Source organism: Meles meles, chromosome 8, assembly GCF_922984935.1.
Source record: "Meles meles chromosome 8, mMelMel3.1 paternal haplotype, whole genome shotgun sequence".
In the NCBI taxonomy this organism is placed as follows: Eukaryota; Metazoa; Chordata; class Mammalia; order Carnivora; family Mustelidae; genus Meles; species Meles meles.
In genome coordinates, this window is record NC_060073.1 from 7,397,863 (window position 1) to 7,415,407 (window position 17,545).

Here is a 17,545-nt window from a genome sequence, read left to right on the forward strand (position 1 = left end):
GGGCCCCAGTCTCCTAGTTCTGTTTTATGGAAGGATCCAAGCTCAAGACCTCTGCTCCAGCTTTTCCCATCCTCCTATCTGCTTCTGCTCTAACGCTGTCCTCCTGAGCCTTGCTTTCCTTGTAGAGTCCAGGGGCGCAGTGATCAGTGTGGAGGTTGTTGGGGAGGTGGGCATCCGGGAGGGCCGGGGCTGGACAGACGCCTTTGCAAAGCCCACTTTGGTGGGAGAGTCCTTTTATGCCCAGGCCCCACACGCCTCCCCTCCACCTTCTGTCCCAGGCTCACAGGGGTGAGGTCGCGGGGTGGAGGTGGGGGGGGGGTTGGAGGTCCCCCCGTCCACTTAATCCCGCGCTAACAGGACACTCTCTCTCTCTCCAGGTGGCTTTGATTTTTGTGTCGTGTTTTATTTTCTCTTCCATCCGAATCGTTTTTTCTCGTTGACTGTTTTTTTTTCTCTCCGCCTCCCGGAAGAAAAAAAAAAAGAAAAAAAGAAAAAGGAAAAAGCAGCCTTCCCAGCCTCATGCTTCTCCTCCTTTTCCTTTTTTTTTTCCGGCAAGAAGAAAAAAAAAGAAACCAAATTCTCTCCCCCCTTGCGGTGACTCCCTGCCCCGACCCTTCCTCTGGTTCTGCCTGTACCCCCTCACCCCCTCTGGTACCCGCTCTCTCACTCTCTTTCTGTCTCTCTCTGTCCCCCCCCCGTGCCCCCCCACTCTGTTTCCGGCATCGGGGCCCCTCTCCTCAGCTTCCGGGGCTGGGGGCTTTCCCCTCGATGCCTGTCACAAGTTAAAAAGGGTTTTTTAAATTGTGGCAGCAAAAGCTTTTTTCTCCCCTCTCTCTGGCTGATTTTGATGACTCGTGTTTTCTTTGTTTCTTTCCCCTTTTCTTTCTTTTTTCTCCTTTTTTTTTTTTTTTCCTTTCTTTCTTTCTCCCCTTCCCCTTTCCAAGGTCCGGCTCACCTGACGTTAAACAGCGAAGGTATGGTTTGAAGTTCTGGTTTGGATTGGATTGGATTGGATTGCCCCCAACCTGCGACTGGATTTTCTGTTCCTCTCCCTGCCCCCCCTCCCTCCCAGGCTCCACCTGTCCCACCGCCTTCCTGCCCTTCCCGCCCTTCCTGCCCGCTGCCTCGGTCCTCTCTGTGTTCCGGGACTGGGGCGCTGGGGTGGGGGCAGGGCTGACCCCGGCTGTGCTCTCCCCTTCCCCCGCCCTCCCTGCCGCACTCCATCCGCCCTCATCTCACCTTGGTTTCTGACATCAAGAGATGTTAAAACTCCTGCCGCTGTCTCCAGTCACCCTTTTGAGTTTTCCTGGTACTGTATCTTCTTTTTCCCTCCTCATGATGGTGTTTTATTTCCTTCCACTCATTCTGATCATTCTTTCTTTTCTGTGCACCCAAGTACAAGGAGAAAAGCAGGGGCCTGAGGCAGAGGCTTCTAGGCAGCCTCGCCGCCCTCCCCCTGCTGCTGCGTGGTGTCCCCTCTGTCCACAGTGGCCACGAAGCGGGGAGAGGCGGGGGGCTGGAGGTGCGGGACACCCTTTTGGCACAGCTGTCCCACCGTCTGCCCTCACCAGCATCTCTTGACCCTGTTTGACAGAGGAGGACAGTCAGGCGCAGAGGGATGAGGTGACTCGTTAGTGATTAGATGACCTTTAGTCGGTGGTAACATTGGGGCTGCTTCTCTATTTTTAGTCTCCCTTCCCTACCAAGTCCCTACCATCTTTAAAGCCCTGGCGTTGAGCAAACCTGACTTTGATCCCCACCCTCTGCCCCCCCAGTGCTGAGCTCTCTTGGGTCTCCCAGTCCCTGATTCTTGAGCTCAGGTGTTCCAGACCCTTAATCATTGCTCCCCATGCCCGGGGGGTCCTCTGCTAGGGCTCCTCTCCCGTAGAGAGGGGGACTCTTTAGCCGGTAGGCAGGAGAGGCCTAGGGGACGAAGACTGGACTGTGGGGAGAGACTCCACTCTGGAATTTGGGATGGATTTAGGTCTGGGAATGTAGGGGTCTGGGATTCTTGCAGAGATGTGAAATTTTGGCAAAAACGGTGGGACAAGGGGACATCCTGCGGGAGTAGTCGGGACCGGGTGGTTCACTCACATCCTTCTTGCCTCTCAGTGCCTGTTCTGGGACTGTTGGTGTCCAGAGAGGGTACACCTTGACATAGATGAAGCCCAAAGGAACCAGAATCCTGCTCCCCTGCCCCTCGCTCCCCTGCCCCCCGCTCCCCGGCCCCCCTCCCCTGACAGGGCCACAGCCCAGGTGGGATTCCAGCTCTGCTTGTGGAGATTTGGGGTTGAGATGGAATAAGGGCCCAGACACAGACTTTTAAACTCCATTCTCCAGCCCTCCGTGGGCTCTGGCAGTAGCTGTGGGGGTCCAAGAGCCAGGCGTTGAGTGCCCAAGTCCCTGGCAGGGGTGGGTGGGGAGCTCAAGCCAGCCTGGAACCCAGATGTGATAACATGTGTCTGCGGGGGCTTTGGAGAGGAGGTCTGGTGGTTTGATGGGCCGCGTGGGGGGAAGTGGGAAGTCAGCCCTGAGAAATGCCTTCCCCACATACATGATAAACTCCGGTCAGGCAGAGCCTCTCTTGGTGTGCCTAGCCCTGCGGAAGGCACAAAGAACAGACAACAACCATGGCCCTGGCCCTGGGAAGCCCCGTGATCTAATTGGCAAAGAAGGGGACAGAGGGGGCATCAGGAACACTCACCACTAAGCGAACCAGGTGTAGACGGAGAACCAGGTTTGCCTTGAGGACAGGCCAAGAACATGAGAGGTCTTTGTTGCGTGAATTAGGACGGTCTGGGAGGCGGGGCGCCTGTGTCAGGCTTTTGGAGGAGTGAGAAGCATGAACTCCCGCCCAGCAGAGAAGGTTCCAGAAGAAGCAGAGTGGGGAGGCGAGTGAGCGGGCACCTGGAAGTGGAGGCTTAGGGTCCCGAGGCCTGGCCTGTCTGCATGTTCTTGGGAAGAAGGAGCTTCTGAACCATCAGGGCCACTGCTTCTCCTACAGTCTCCCCAGCCCTGGGCCAAGGGCAGAAGTTGGTGGCCGTGACGCTCACGGGCTCTGCGGGCTTGTTGGGTTTGTCCTCTGGCCCCGAAGGTAGTGAGTCCCCAGAACAGCACCCCCTGCCCCGCCTGTACCTCCAAGCAGGACCTTGACCCTGGAGAGGGCCTTCTATCATCTCAAGGCTGGGGTGGGACTGGCTGGGTAGCCCCCTGTGCCTGACTCCCCAATTCTGCTTCTCCAGTAGGGTCCTTACTGTTCTCCGAGGGGGGGGCCGGGAGAGGAGGAGCCAGCGATGTGCACCAGCCAACGAAAGGTCAGTGACCCCACAGTCCCCAGAGAGCCCAGCCCCCTTGCAGGCTCACTGCACTTCCTGGGGGGGACAGATGAGTCAGCAAAGGTGTATCCCTTTGTCCCCCCTCTGAGGTCCCCGGCGATGGCTGGGCCTGCGTCCCTGGGACCTGTCCTCGTGTGAAGGGCCACAAATCCCTGTGGTCCTAATGACCTTTATCTAGAACACGCATGTCTTTTGGTGACGGATGCTCAAGCCCATCCCTAGAAAGTGTCTGGGAAGTAGGGTAAAGAAGCAGGACACCTCCCCCATTTAACCACCAAATTCTGGAAGCTGGCTAGATGCCAGCAGCCCAGGGGGATTCTGGGTAGGAGACGAGACCTCTGTAATATGTGTGTATCCCCTAAATGAGCCTTCACCTCCCTTTGTGGATGGCCTCGTCACCCTGGGCTTACAGATGCCAAAGGTGACGCTTGCCCGAGCCCCCGCAGCCGGCTCCTGGCCTCTCAGTCCGTCTTGGGGCTGTCTAGGTTCTCAGCGACTTTTTCTGCTCTGAGGCTGCCTCCCGTAAGAGATCCTCTTTCCTAAGGAGTTCGGGGTGGGGGCAGTCTAGCAGCCACAAGGAGCTCGCTGGGTGCCAAGCCCGGGGCCCGATCCTGGATCCGTCTGTGCTCCCTCGTACGTGCCGTGCGCGCTGTTGGCTTGACTTTCCACCACCCCTGCCTTCTTCCCGACTATTCAGTATCTCTCTGACACTGAATCTTTTTGAAAAAGCGGCGGGGCCCTCCACCCCAGCAGTCTCCCCTGAACTCTGCAAGCAAACCCACATGCCGCTCGGTGCCTCCATTTTATCTTACCGTCACTTCCCCTGTTTGCCTCCCCCTCCCCCCAGACTGAGCCCCTTTCCCCCGCCCGCCCCCCCCAGGGCAGGGGTGGGGTGTTATCACCTGTACACCCCCAGGGCTTCCCACAGCTCCCAGCAAGAGCTCCGTGACTTTATTTGAAATGGGTAAACGGGTCTCTGTTCTCCAGGGGCTCATTGACATTCTAACAAGTAACTACAAAAAAGTGTGGTCCATGCAAAGTGTCTGAAAAGTGCAGACGTTGTCCAAGAGGAGTTAACGTGTTTGTTCATCTAGAGAGAGAGGCAGTACGTGTGCGCACGCGCGCACACACACACACGCAAAGTTACACATCAGGGCAAGCATCCTTTATTCGTGGAAGAGGTCACGGTTTACGAAGCTTCATCCCAGCTGTTCTCCTTCTAGATGCCGCAGCAGCCTGTGAGGCAGGCCGACGGTCAGCCCTCTTGCCCAGAGGAGGAAGCTGGGGCTTAGAGATTGGCCTCTTGGTCAAGGTCACCAAGCTGGTGGGAGAGCCAGCATTTCTGCCCAGGTCTTCTTTCTCACATCACACTTCCTCTCGAGAGAGCAGTACAAGAGGTTACTAGGCAGTAAGTGCCAAATGAGCAGAGCAGACAGCTGTAGCGCTGGAGAGGAGGGAGGGGCGAAGGAGGGCAGGAGAGCTTCCCAGAGGAGGGCCTCGAGCTGGGTCTGGAAGGGAGGCAGGTGCTCTGTCTCTCAGGGCTCTTAGAACTCCAGGAGCCTAACAGTGGGTCTCTAGCTGCCTTGGTCCTGACTGGAGACACTTGCGGGGCACCCCACTCCCTGACCGTGGGAGGTGAACACAGATCAGCCCTGGTCCCTCTTCTGGAGCCCGGGTGGGGGTGGGGCATCAGGAGCTGCCATTGTTTCTCCAAGGCCCCTGGGAGCCCGCCCCCCCCCCCACCTCGGGGTCTGAGTGTGCTGGTGGGGGAGAGTGCCCCCTGGCGCTTTGGGGCCCCTGAGCACCCTGGGCATCCTTAGGGCCACAGAGACCCCCGTCCATCCCTTCGGTCCTGCTGGCCTCCTCCCCATTCCGGGTCTGCTCGGTCCTTCCCGCCAACCTTGGGCTTGGCTGTCTGGTTCACATGTGCTCCCCTCCTTTCTGTCCCTCTCTTCCAATTCTTTCCCGTTCTCTCTGGCGGCTCCAAGCCTCTGTCCATCTCTGGGCTTAATCGGAGAACACGGCGACCCCTCCGACTCCATGGCTGGCTTTGCCTCCTCTCCTAGGAGATCCGAGGCAGAGCCCAGAGGAATCGAGGAATGGCCTTGTTTCTTCGTTTCGCCTTGGCAGCCGTGGTCCAGCCCCGGGCCCTCCTCTCCGCTCTCTTTTGTTCTGCCCCCCATCACTTCTTCACGTGGTGGCTTTCTTCTTCCTTTCTGTTTGCTGTCCCTTTAATGACAGTTCCTTTGACTGCAGTGAAGGTGAGGGAACGGGAGGGGAGGCCTGGCTTCTGGGAAGGACTAGTACGTGTGGCAAACCCAAGGTCAAACGCATCCCCTTCTCCAGTCCTTGAGCCCCCTGGCTCTGCCCAGACTTGGGCAGCAGGCCTGGTTGCTATGGAAACACCCAGGCCCTGAGAAAGCCTTGGCTTCCCTTCCCTAGAGGCTCTGTCCCCCTTTCCTTGCTGGTCCCATTCCGTCCCCCTCACCTGTTCCCCCTCGGCTTGCGGCTCGTCTTTAACCAGGCTGCTTCACTCCGTTACCTCTTGCTGCGTCCTTGCTCTGAGCCGGCTCCATGTCCCTTCTGTCCCCGTGGCCATCTCTCCCCCTCTCTGTGGTTCCCCTCTGCGTCGCCCTTCTTCCCCATGTCCCCTTCCCATCTCTGCCTGGCTCCCCTTTATTTCCTGGCCCTTCTCGCTGGAGCCCGGAGGTAGGCAGAGCGGGGCTCCGACTGTCCCCGTGTTGCTCCTGCCCCCACCAGCTCCACGGCCCCGTGGCCTCAGGAAACCGGGCCTTGCCAGCTGCAGCGAGCGCAGTGCCAGGCTCTGGGGCAGCAGCTGGTGCCTTGGCATCCGGAGGCAGTGAGGACGGAGTCTCCGGGCACTGCGCCCGGAGGGAGAGAAGCGGGACTGTTGTGTGCCGGGGAGGGGCGTCGGCGGAAAGCGCACCCGGGTCACGGCCGCTCCCACACGTGGTGCTGCTACTGTGGCTGGGCTCACAGGGGCGCAGGTGTCCTCCGAGGTCTGTGCGTGCGCCTGGCATTGTGCGCTGCTCCTTCCTGGGCCTGGTGGCCTGGGTTGAGGACCCTGTGCTCCATGAGGGCCTGAGGCCGGCCATCCCCACCCCAGCCCACACTGGGAGGTGGGCCAGACGGGCTCTGCAGTGCCCGGTGTTGGCAGAAGCGAGTCCCTGTCTTCGTCCGGGTCCTCTGCTTTGCCCTGACTCCACTTCCCCTCCTCTTCCTCCCGTGTGTGCTCTAGCCTGTGGCGGTGGGACCCTCAACATCTCTCCACACGGCTGTCGTCCCGTCACTTGTCACCCACTTACAGACGCTACAAATCCCTAAGGTCTCCCATGTGTTATTTTGTTTCTGCTTGAAAAGTGCCCTCGAGGGAGCCCTGTGCCAGTGCTCACACACGCAAACATGCAAACGCACGCACGTGTGCCCAAGGCCCAGAACTATCTGCTGGCTCTCAGGAGTCCTACCCCTGCCCTCTGGGGCCCCTCAGAGGCTCTCGGCCTAGGGCCCATCTGCACTGTCCTCTCAGGTTGGAGTGGCCAGGGGCTGGCCTGGTGGCTGGTCTGTGGTCTTCTGTGTAAGCCCCACCTGGTGGCCCTCAGCTCCCTCGTGCTTATCGCTGTCACCTGCATTGTCCTCCCGTGTGTCTTCCCCACGTCTTACCCGCCCCCCCCTCCGCCCCGTTCCCCAGCCTCCTCTTCTGCTCCCTGCCACCCACCAGGCCTGCTGGGCCCATCCCCACCACCCGAAACTGCCCCGGGCCCTGAGAATGACCATCAGCAGAGAAGAGGCAGGGGCGGGAGGAGGCGGGCTGCCATCAGGAGACCCTCGGCGCCCCAGCCTTAGGGGAGGCGCTCCAGCATCCCTCGGTTCAGGGAAGTGGCCGAAGGCGGGCTGGCTGGGGATGGGGATGGGTGCGGGGAGAGTGCTTTGCCCAGGCTTGTGGCAGCTAAATTGTCAGCTGTCTGGGTGAACGCCGCTTAGCAGCCTCCCGCTTTGGCCATGGACACAGGCGAAGGGGACTTCTGACAGTCAAAACGTCCATGTCCAGAGGGAGGGTGGACGGGCGGGGCGTGGGGACGGAAGAGGGCCTGACGCTTGCAGAGGGAGCTGCGGGGCTCCCTCCGGTGCCCAGGACCTGTGCCCCCGGGCCGCTGGAGGGGCGGCAGCAGGTCCGGCGTGCCCTGTCCCGCTCAGCCTCTCCCGTTTCCCCACGCCGCGGCATCCAGGCAAGGAGGAGTTCGTGGCGACCTTCAAAGGCAACGAGTTCTTCTGCTACGACTTGTCGCACAACCCGATCCAGAGCAGCACGGACGAGATCACGCTGGCTTTCCGCACCCTGCAGCGCAACGGGCTGATGCTGCACACCGGCAAGTCCGCCGACTACGTCAACCTGTCCCTCAAGTCTGGGGCTGTCTGGCTGGTCATCAACCTGGGCTCAGGAGCCTTCGAGGCCCTCGTGGAACCCGTCAACGGCAAGTTCAACGACAACGCCTGGCACGACGTCCGGGTCACCCGAAACCTGCGCCAGGTAGGGGGAGCGAGAAGGAGGCGGGGGTGGGGGGCAGCAGCTGTGCTGGGGTGGACCGGAGTGCGGCGCAGGGGGGCGGCCTGCATGGAAGGGCGTGGAGGGGGTTGGGGGGGTGGTGAGGCATCAAGGCCCCGCCCAAGAGGTGTGGTTCTGGAGAAGTTCCAGGCTTGGGGTGCGAGGGCCACAGAGGGGAGCGCGGGGTGGCGGGCAGGTAGCAAGCTCCAGGAAGGCAAGCGGAGAGGAGGCTGCAGAGATGCCTGGGGTAGGGCCGGAGGGAAGGGGAAGGGCCTGGTTCTCACTGGTGTCCCCTGCTAGGCTTTCAAGGGCCCCCCGGGGTTAAAAAGTCAGGTGACCTAGCAGGAGAGCAATTTTGGGGAGGGCGGTAGAGCCTGGGTGGGTGGGCCGGCCCTGGGAGCCCGTGGAAAGGCTCTGGCCTGGTAGCTGTGGGTTCCCTGACTCTAGGGCGGAAGGGCACCGACGTAAGCGTGGGGACAGAGTGTGGCCTGCCCAAAGGCGGGGCCTTTCCAGGGCAAGGCAGGGAGGGGGTCCGGGCGGGGTAAAGGTGTGGCAGGTGGAGGGAGAGCAGGACTGCTGGGCGTGCGTGGCCTCATCTCTCCTCCAGGGCTACACACGTCCTTCTCCTCGCCCCTCCTGGCAGGCCCAGCATGTGGCCATCTTTCCGCAGCCCCCAGGCCCCTTGCAGAGCCCAGAGGAGGCCCCGCAGGAAGGACGAGATTCTTCTCTGCAGCGGCTCCCAGATGGTCCGCCGGCAGGGACAGCCGCTCTAGAGTCCTCCAGGTGGCCTCTGCGCCACTGACTTCTAAGGCCCAGGGTGGTCATGGTGGGTCAGGCCGTCTCTCTGGCCGGCCTTCTGCTTGACCCCCACTCCCCTCACCCCCCATTTGCTTCTGGCCCTGGCAACTTCTCGCCGTAGGCAGCCTCCCAGCCAGACCCTCTTCCTCCGCCAGCGCAGCCGCCCGGACTCCAGCGACACCCGTCTACACCTCCTGACTCCTCTCTCCGTGCACTCGGGCAGGGGCCCGGGGGCCCGGGCTTCTGCTGGTCCTCTTCTCTCCGACCCACCGCTTTCTCTCGCAGCGAGTGGCGGGGAAGCTCTTCCAGCTGTTTCCAGCAGGCCGAGGGCCACCAGGGACGCGGACGTCTCTGTCCCAGGAGGCGCTTCACCGCTGCTGGGTTAGGCCTCCTCTCCCTAAGTATCGTCTCTGTCCTTCCTAGTTCCAGCCACGCGGCCACTTGCCTTCCGCCGCCTCTCCTGATGGTCCTCCCCATGCTCCTTCTCCCCACTGCCTCCCAGACAGGCTCCTCCGTGGGCGTGGGGATCCCAGCTGACCTCGCACTCGCCCTACCCATTCTTTGCCACCCGTGGGGGATGACCGCATGGGGGCTCCTCCTTTGGCACCTTCCCCCTTGCTGGGAGGTCTCTGTGACCCTGGGGCTCTTTCTCGAGCCTGCTGCTCCCCGTGGCTGTGGGGTTCCTACCCACGTGCCTCCTCTCCGTGCTCCCCGTGCTCCGAGGGGTACCAAGCTTGGGGGGGGCCCTCCTCAGGGCAGTGCCTTTCTTCGCGTCACATCATTCTCTGACCCCGTCGGAGGGCGGTCTCGTGTTGTCACTATTGTCTGAGCACATCTGAGCGTGTCCTGTGCATTTGTCCACTCGTAGGTGCCACATGTGTGGCACCTGCTGGGGGGAAGGGGCGTTGCTTCGGTGCTTCTCGATGACTCTCCCTTCGCGGGACCAGGACTGTCATCTGGTACTGACCTCTGGCTACTAGCTGCAAGCCCAGGGTCCCTATCCACGCGTCGCTGGTCAACAAACATCGTGCATCCACGGTGGGTGCAGAGGGGTAAAAGGCAGTCCGTGCCCTGTCAGCCCTCTGGCTCCCGGGGACACAAGATGAATCTGTTGAAAGTGAGCAGAGCAAAGCTACGCCTGTGCCAGGGAGCAGCAGGGACCTTAAAAGTTCTGACAACTTGGAGTCACTGAGAGGACGCTGGGGGAAGTGGGGGAGGCCTGACCCCAGCAGCACCGAGTGGAGACAGTGACCCATGGTGGCCTCTTCCTGGGGCTCCCAGAGTTGGGGATTCAAGCTGCTAACTGCTGTAAATCACTTCCCCTGGCCTTCTCTCTTTTTCTTCTTTTTTTTTCTTTTTAAGATTTACTTATTTTTTTGAGAGTAAGAGAGCAAGCCTGGGTGGGAGGAGGGGCAGAGGGAGAGGGAGAGAGAGAATCTCAAGCAGATTCCCGGCTGAGCACAGAGCCCAACATGGGGCTTGATCTCAGGATCCCAAGATCATGACCTGAGCTGAAATCAAGACTCAGACGCTTAACTGACTGAGGCCCCCAGGTGCCCCTTCCCCTGGTCTCTTTCATGACGAGTCCGAGCAGAGTCCGGTCGTGATGACCGGAGCACAGGCCTTCAGGGCCAAAGACTTGGTAAAGACTTGGATTGAGGTGGTCTTTAGGAAGGGATTCTGGAGGGATCCACATGCTTACATTCGAGTTGCAGTCCTGTTTTGGTCATTGTGACGGTCCCCGAGTAGGTCAGCCTTGGGCCTGCACTCTGGACTCACTGTCCCCTCTGTCCCCACTCAAGACCCAGCCTGTGGCTGAGTCCATCCTTACCAGGCCCTCCGAGTCCCTGCCTGTTTTCTCAGGGCTTCTCAGCCAAGATCCTGAGTCCTGTGAGGCTCTCGACCAAGGACAGTGTGTCCCCTCATCCCCCCCTGGGGAGACACTGCGGATGAGACACTGTGTTCCAGCCCGTCATCACGTTCCTTACGCATGGTCAATATCCGTGTTCATTTCTTTTCTCTATGGGGGTGGGGTGGTCTGCTCCTTGAGGGCTTAAAACCAGCAGTTAAAGCGCATTTGTAGTTGTTTTCCAAGTGGTTTTCCTGGTTCGTTAGGAGCTCCACCGCGGCCGATTTTGGACACGAGGCCCCAGCGATTTATTTCCCGTGCGCTGGGAACAAGTCAGAGGAAAGAGCGCTTCTCCCTACACACCTTCAGAATTGTCTCAGGACCGCATTCCTTCTTCTTACAGTGTTTCTCAGAAGGCACTGGCAATCTCTTTTCTGTTTTGTATCTCGCCTCATTCTCAGGAACCATCCTGTGCCGTGGGACATATTCCCGTGTTATCAATGAGCAAATCGAGACTCCTGGGAGAGCCCTTGGGTGGTGTCCCTTGGAGCAAAATGTAAACGCAGCCGAATTCCTAAATTTGTCTTATGGATTTTCCATTCTTGGATGTTCCCGAGTCTTGTCTCTGCCCCAAGCTGCTCTAGCGTTAGAGCTACAGCCAGAGTTCAAGGTGGAGAGGGGGCTAAGTTGTCCCTGTATATAATGGCTGAGCCCCCTGCCCCATGACTTGATGCCTTCCTCCTTCTTCACATGCTGTCATTCTTGTGCTCTTGGACTCCAGGAGCCCTCTCTGTTCCTAGAGTGGGGAAGAATTTTACCACTCATGTGCTAGTGGGAAGCCTTAGTATTCTGCATCCTGGCATTCTGGAAGGCACGGGCTGCTGCGGACCCCTCCGTGTGCTGTGTCCCGGGCCGCCAGGAATGGCTTCCAGCGCCCACTCCACTCGACTTACTTTGGCCACAGTTGCCGTGGGTTTTGGGTTCCGGACCCGCCTCTGCTCACCTACTCCAAACTTGCTATTTTTCGGAGGAAACCGGGATGTCCTGACATTAGCGGCAGGCCCTGGCTTTGAACTTACCTCCCTTTCTTCTCAACCCTGTTTCTGAATTTGCTGTTCTACTTGTTAAAAATTAAAGTTGTCTCAGAAAGTTGAAAACTGTTTTTTTTTTCTTATTTTAGTCTCCACAACCAGTTCTAGTTCAAAAAGAGTAGTAGTAGTTGGATTTTTACCTCTGATCCCCACCCCACCCCCATGCCGTTTTTTCTCCTGTGTTGCTCGACTGGTTAGGGATATCAACAACTCTCACGTTTTGGGTGACCTTGATTTCGCTGCCCTGAAACTAATTGTCCCTTGTCCTGACTAGAGGGCCTCTTTCTTCACTTCACCACGGTCCCGCCAGCTGACAGGACGAATCCTCGGACCCTGGGTTAGCCCCTCGCACCAGTCCCTGCACCTGCGGTCTGACCCCTGCCTTCCTGTTTCGTCAAGTGCTTCTGTATCACTAGGAATTGGCACCGGTTGTCTGGGACGTCTCCTGCTTGCTCAGGGTTGAATTCAGTTATTTTTCATTATACGAGGCCCTTATTAATTGTCTTTCTGAATTAGTCCCGGGCTTGCTGGTGATAATAATGCTGTAATGATCTGTCCCTAGAATACTTCTTCTTGAAATCACCCTCTCGGGTGTGCCTCTAGTGTTTAATGGACATCCAGCCAGAGTGTCCCGCCATCTCTGATCCCCTCAGCGAAGCCGCCTCTGTCCCTTTGATTTCTCCTCCGCAAACACAAGGGTGATTTGGAAGGTGATGGTTGCCTCTACCTTTGGCCTTGAGAAGAGAAAATAAACAAGAGCCACGTGGGAGCGGGGCCTCTGGAGACTGGGTTAGAAGATGCTGGTTTATGGCTTAGGGAGGAGTAAGGGGTTTTAGAGGTGAATGGGCCTCCGTGTTCCTTTTTATGGTGCGGTGTGTGGGGGATATGGATTTCTGGGGCTTGCTGTGGGGAGTGGAGGCTCGGGGTCTGTGGCGTGCATGGAAGGAGGCTGGGCTGCTGGGAAAGGCTTCCCAATTCCAGGGCTTGCAAGGGTGGTGGTGGGGGTGGGTGGGGTTGGGGTCTTCATTCCAGGACGGATAAGCTGCCCAGAGGAGCATAGGAGAATGAGGGTCAGGTGTTTGAAGAAACTGGGGAAGTTTCGGGAGGGAAAATGGGCTCTGGAAAGTCAAAGTTAGGGAGGAAGGAGGGATCAGCCATGAGTGGGAGAGTGGAAGGAGAGGGAGGGGGTTTGGGATGAGATATGAGTGAACGTGGCCCTCAGCCAGCCCGTGGAGGGCAAGGTTTCCTTTTCCCTGTTCAGGTGGCGACTCTCTCTCTCTTCTTTTCTCAAGGAAGAGAAACAATAAAAGAGGAGTTGCCCCTCCCTTCCATGACTCCCTGGATCAATTTGCCTCTCCTCCATGCCCAGGAAAAGCAGACCCCAATATCCCTTCCCATGCTCCTTGGGGAACCTCTTCCCTTCGCCTCTAAATGAAATTGCCTCCCATTCTAGCCAGTCCCGTGACTCTCTGAGGGCCTTGGCCACCCTTCTCCCAGCCTGACAGCCAGCTGGGCCACCACCAGCCAGTTAACCCATTAACTTAATATGGTCACTGGCCAGCCAGGAGGCCGGTTCTCTAGAAGGCCATCTGGTTGACCAGTTAGCCAACAACTCATTGTCCATTCCCCGAGTCAACAGCCCATCCCTTTCTCGCATCCCTTGTCTCCCCCCTTCCTTCCCCTCAACTCCCTAACATTTCAGCTGAAAGGATTTACTAATACTGCATAAACGGGTCTGCTTCTTAACCCCCTGCCTTCCCTCTCTCACCCTCTGTTGGAAAACCCCGTTGCCGACTCTGTGTGTGTTACTAACACGCTTATAACCCAGGGGACCAAGGGATGGGCAGGGACAGGTGGGATGAGGTATGAGTGAAAAACCGAACTAACCTTTCTGTCTCATTGCGGAATGTCGGCCATCTTTAAGTCTTTGCTTTCCTGGTCCAGTTCTTTTGTTGTTTCCCTCTCTACTAACCAAGGTCTTTAACTGTTCCCCTTCTCTGCAGCCGGCTCTTCCGGGAGGGGTGTGGGGGGCAGAGGAATCCAGGGGAGGGGGCGGGAGGGGGGACTGGGAGAAGAAGGGATTTAATTTTTTGTGTGTTTAATTTCTCCCTCCCATTATAATTTAATTTTCTTTAAACAAAATGCTTCAGCTGAGCCTACGGTGGGAGGGTCTGAACAACCAACCAAATACATATGGATATATATTTTTTTCCTCCTTCCTTGAGTTTCACAGTTGGTCATTTTATTTTTCTTTTCTTTTCGTTTTGTTCTTTCGTTGTTGTCTTTGTTGTTGTCGTTGTTATTTTTTTTTGGACCCCCCCCTCCCCTCCCCCATATCTCCGGTGAAGCACGCAGGGATTGGACACGCTATGGTAAACAAACTGCATTATCTGGTAGATATCACTCTAATTGTCTTACCGTTTGGTTTGCCGTGGGTTTTTTTAGCTGTTCGATTCTCCCTCTTTTGTTTCCTTTCCCCGTTTGGTTTTGGTTGTTTTGCTCTTCCCATCGGTTTGTTTGTTTTTTGTTTTTTTTTTGGCGTCCTGGACAATCTTCAGATTTTGCTTCTCTCTCTTTTCGTTTTTCCTCTTTCCCTTTTCTTTCTTTTTTTTTTTTTTTTGGCCCAAACTCAAATCCAAAAGACAAGTGGAAACCAAGGAATTTGGCCTGTCCCTGCCTTAACCTTGACTCCTGAATTCAGATTCCTGGCCAGAGACACCTGGGGGGCAGGCCCCATGTTCATTGGCTCTGGTTAGACCAGCCCCGATGCCAGGCTGCTGATTTCTCTTGCTTTATTTTGTTCCTTTTCCCCCACACCCCCTCGCTCCCTCGTTTTTTCTCTTTGATTTTGTTTCTTTCTTGGTCTCCTGAAAATCCATGGAAAACACCATCCCATGACATGCTACGCTCTGCTCACTGTCAGCTCCTGGACAGACCCCTCCAGTTGGGAGCCGGGTCGGGGGGGGGGGGGCTGGGGCTGAGCCTCCAGCAGCAGCCAGCTGGGCAGGTTCCTAAGTGGGGGGTAGGGGTGGGAATGGCCCGGGGAGAGGTGGAGAGCCTGGGACCAGCTCATACCAGTTGGGGTACAGTCCCATGCTGGCTGCCAGCAAAGAGGTGATATCCCCTCCCTCACGCCTCAGCCTTGAGGGTTCCTGGTTCCGTCCCCCCCACATCTGCATGGCATGAATGGTCTTTTCCCCCCAGGAGGGATAGTGGCCAGTTCCCCCACCGCTCTGCTGTTCTGACTAACACTCTGTTTCACACTGTCTTCCTCTCCTCCCCATCTCCCCTGACCTCCGTCCCCTGCCTGTCCCGCATGGCCTTGGATGGGGGTGGTTGCCTTCCCTGGTGAGGGGATGAGAGGAGGAGGCGCCCCTCTGTTTGGGTTGGGCTCAGTCCCCGTGAGTGTCGGTGTGGGTGCGTGTGTCAGCGCAGCTGGTGTGTGTGGGTGTGTGGGTGCGACTGTGGGTAAATGTTGGTGTGACATTTAGGGGGTGTTAGTGGGAGACCGTGCCGAGTGTCTGTGGGCTTCTGCTGGTGACTCCACACATCTAAACGCTGGTGTGAGCTGGGGGCTGCGGGACGGGGTGGACGTTTGAGCCTGGGAAGGGATCTGGGTGGAGGCGGGCAGGAGCTGGCCCTCAGGTCTGGGGCCACGATGGGCAGGAACAGGGCAGGAGCAGAGGGCCAGGAGCTGGGACTGGCCCTTTGCTCCTCGCCTTGCCTCGGAGTGTGTGCCTGCCGGCTGTGCCGTGTGCCATCCCCTGGGATTCCCTCGTGCCCGCCCGTCCCGGCTCTGTGGCGGCAGGCTGTTAGTCATCGCCTATTAATAATGCAGAGTGATGGAGCACCAGGCTGGGGACCCTGCAGATGGACGTGCGTGCTCCCGTGGGGCCTGCGCTGCTGGGGGCAGCTGCCTGGCCTTCCCAGCCTCCCTGACCTGCGAGGCTGCGTGGCTGGCCACGAGGGAAGCTTGCTAGCTGGGGCTCCCAGTCGACTCCCTGACCTCCCCAGGGGCTCGAACTGTGAGGCTATGTCGAGCCTGTCCTGATGCTTACACGGGCTGTGTTTCCCTGCACCCACAGCCCCGCGCTGGCCCTGTCCTCTGCCCTGTCCCCAAGGCAGTGCCCACAGCCACAGCCATCCTAGCCTTCCCGAGCCAGGATCTCATCTGGTCACTCCCAGGCATCCCAGTGTTGCGGCAGAACCAGGTGGCGGTCCCCGCGCCATCCCACCCACAGGCTCCGGTCTCCAGCTGCTACTTCTAGAAGTTAGACACTGCCCACCCCTCCGGCCAGGCCAGGAGCTGGGCATTTGGAACTCTTTCTTTACGCAGCCTCAATGGACAGCCAACCTGTGACTTTGGGGAGAGAAAGGAGGCAAGATAAACCCGTGTGTCACACCCCAAACACCAGGGCAAAACCATCCGAGACTCGGGACTCCGTAGACCTTCCTTCTGGTCTCAGTTCCATTAAAAATTGATCACGTGGACTTGGGCCAAAGCTCAGTTTCCTCATCGACTGAACAGCTGATAGAGTCCGTTGCCTCCTTCCTGGGGTCAGCGTGAAGATAAAGCAGGGTAATGGAAGTGAAAGCATCCGTACTCTGTAAAGGAAATTATGGTTTTATTCATCTTTATGGCATGTTAACCGATTATCTGTCTCAGTGTTTCCAGGGTGGGGATGTTTTGTAAAGAAGTGATTCCCTTCCCATCGCAAACCCTGGAGAATACAGCATCTTTGGCCCCACGGGAGAGACCATTATTGTCCCTTCTTAGGAATCAGTCTCAAAATAACTTCAGGAGGCCCCAGAATGCCTCCGGAATTGACCCGGGCAGGAGGAGGAACGGTGGAAGAACGTGGTTAAGTTGGTTAAGAGGCAAACAGCCTTGTCTGGGTTCAGCCTTGGCAAGGAACATTCCTGCTAAATTTCAAGTTTTTAAAGTGCACGGTGTGAGCATTACTGTTTGATGATCAGGGCTGATTGCCTCCTGGGGGCTTGAGGAGCCTCGTAGACCCTTGAACACCTGTCCCCGGAGATCAGCCTTTTCAGGGGGACTGGAGTCGGAGCATGGGGCCCCGAAAGAAATGGGGTTTACCCTGTTCTTACTCCCAGGCATCCCTCTGCCCCAGTTCTAGTTGGCTTTGAGTTTATTTTTACTAACTCGTTTTTATATGGTCTCTTTCATTGTTATCGGTGTGCTTCTCCTCGGGGCAGAGGGTGGATACAGACCGAAAAGGCTAATCCATTGAGAGGTTTGGGTCAGGTGTGGTAAGGATGATGGACGTTTCCTTGTAAAAATAATAATAGTTGTGGTTTTTTTTTTTTGCGCACACACTGAGGTCTGTGATTCTTCTAAATAGTTCTCACATCCTGCATATAATTTAAACTTGGCAAATGCCTAGGTTGAGGCATCAGGCAGAGACTGTTGTCAGTTAACCAGTGGGGAAACTGAGGCCCAGAGACAGCGGTGGGGGGCATGTAGCAGTTCTGGAGGGCCGGGCGCCTTCCCTCCTGTTATCTCATTCGGTCTGTGTCGTCACCCTGAGAGAAGCATGAGTGGTGGAGGTCATTACCCCCCCTTGGCAGACGAGAGGCACAGATTGTTGTGGAAAATGGGAAAGACGGAAGAGGAGCTCAAGTTCTCTGACCTGAAGTCTTGCCCCTCTCGTCCCAAATGTTATCAAATCCAGATGTCAGGAGTTGCTGTAGGGCTGTAACTGCTAACCGAGTCGTTTTCCTGCGAGTCTTTTCAACCTGATTCTCTTTAGCTTTACCCTAACCTCAGACAGATGGCTGAACCTGAGCCGGAAGCAAGCCTGCACAACCTCCCTCGGCCATTTATTTGACAGAGATCACAAATAGGCAGAGAGGCAGGCAGAGAAAAGAGGGGGAAGCAGGCTCCCTG

At 57.4% G+C, this 17,545-nt stretch overlaps 1 protein-coding gene across 30 annotated transcripts in view; it reads left to right on the forward strand.

Annotated features, from left to right (window-relative positions):
• Nucleotides 1-17,545, forward strand: part of NRXN2 (neurexin 2) — a 104,741-nt gene that overhangs the window by 25,590 nt on the left and 61,606 nt on the right. For 10 of the 30 annotated variants that reach the window (XM_046015173.1, XM_046015174.1, XM_046015182.1 and 7 more), the window contains exons 4-7: nt 945-974; nt 3,243-3,314; nt 7,583-7,884; nt 13,986-14,030. In XM_046015173.1, the coding sequence (XP_045871129.1) occupies nt 945-974; nt 3,243-3,314; nt 7,583-7,884; nt 13,986-14,030 (449 nt within the window). The remainder of the gene's footprint in view (nt 1-944; nt 975-3,242; nt 3,315-7,582; nt 7,885-13,985; nt 14,031-17,545) is intronic. The other 20 variants (XM_046015152.1, XM_046015153.1, XM_046015170.1 and 17 more) reach the window with 9 other exon arrangements.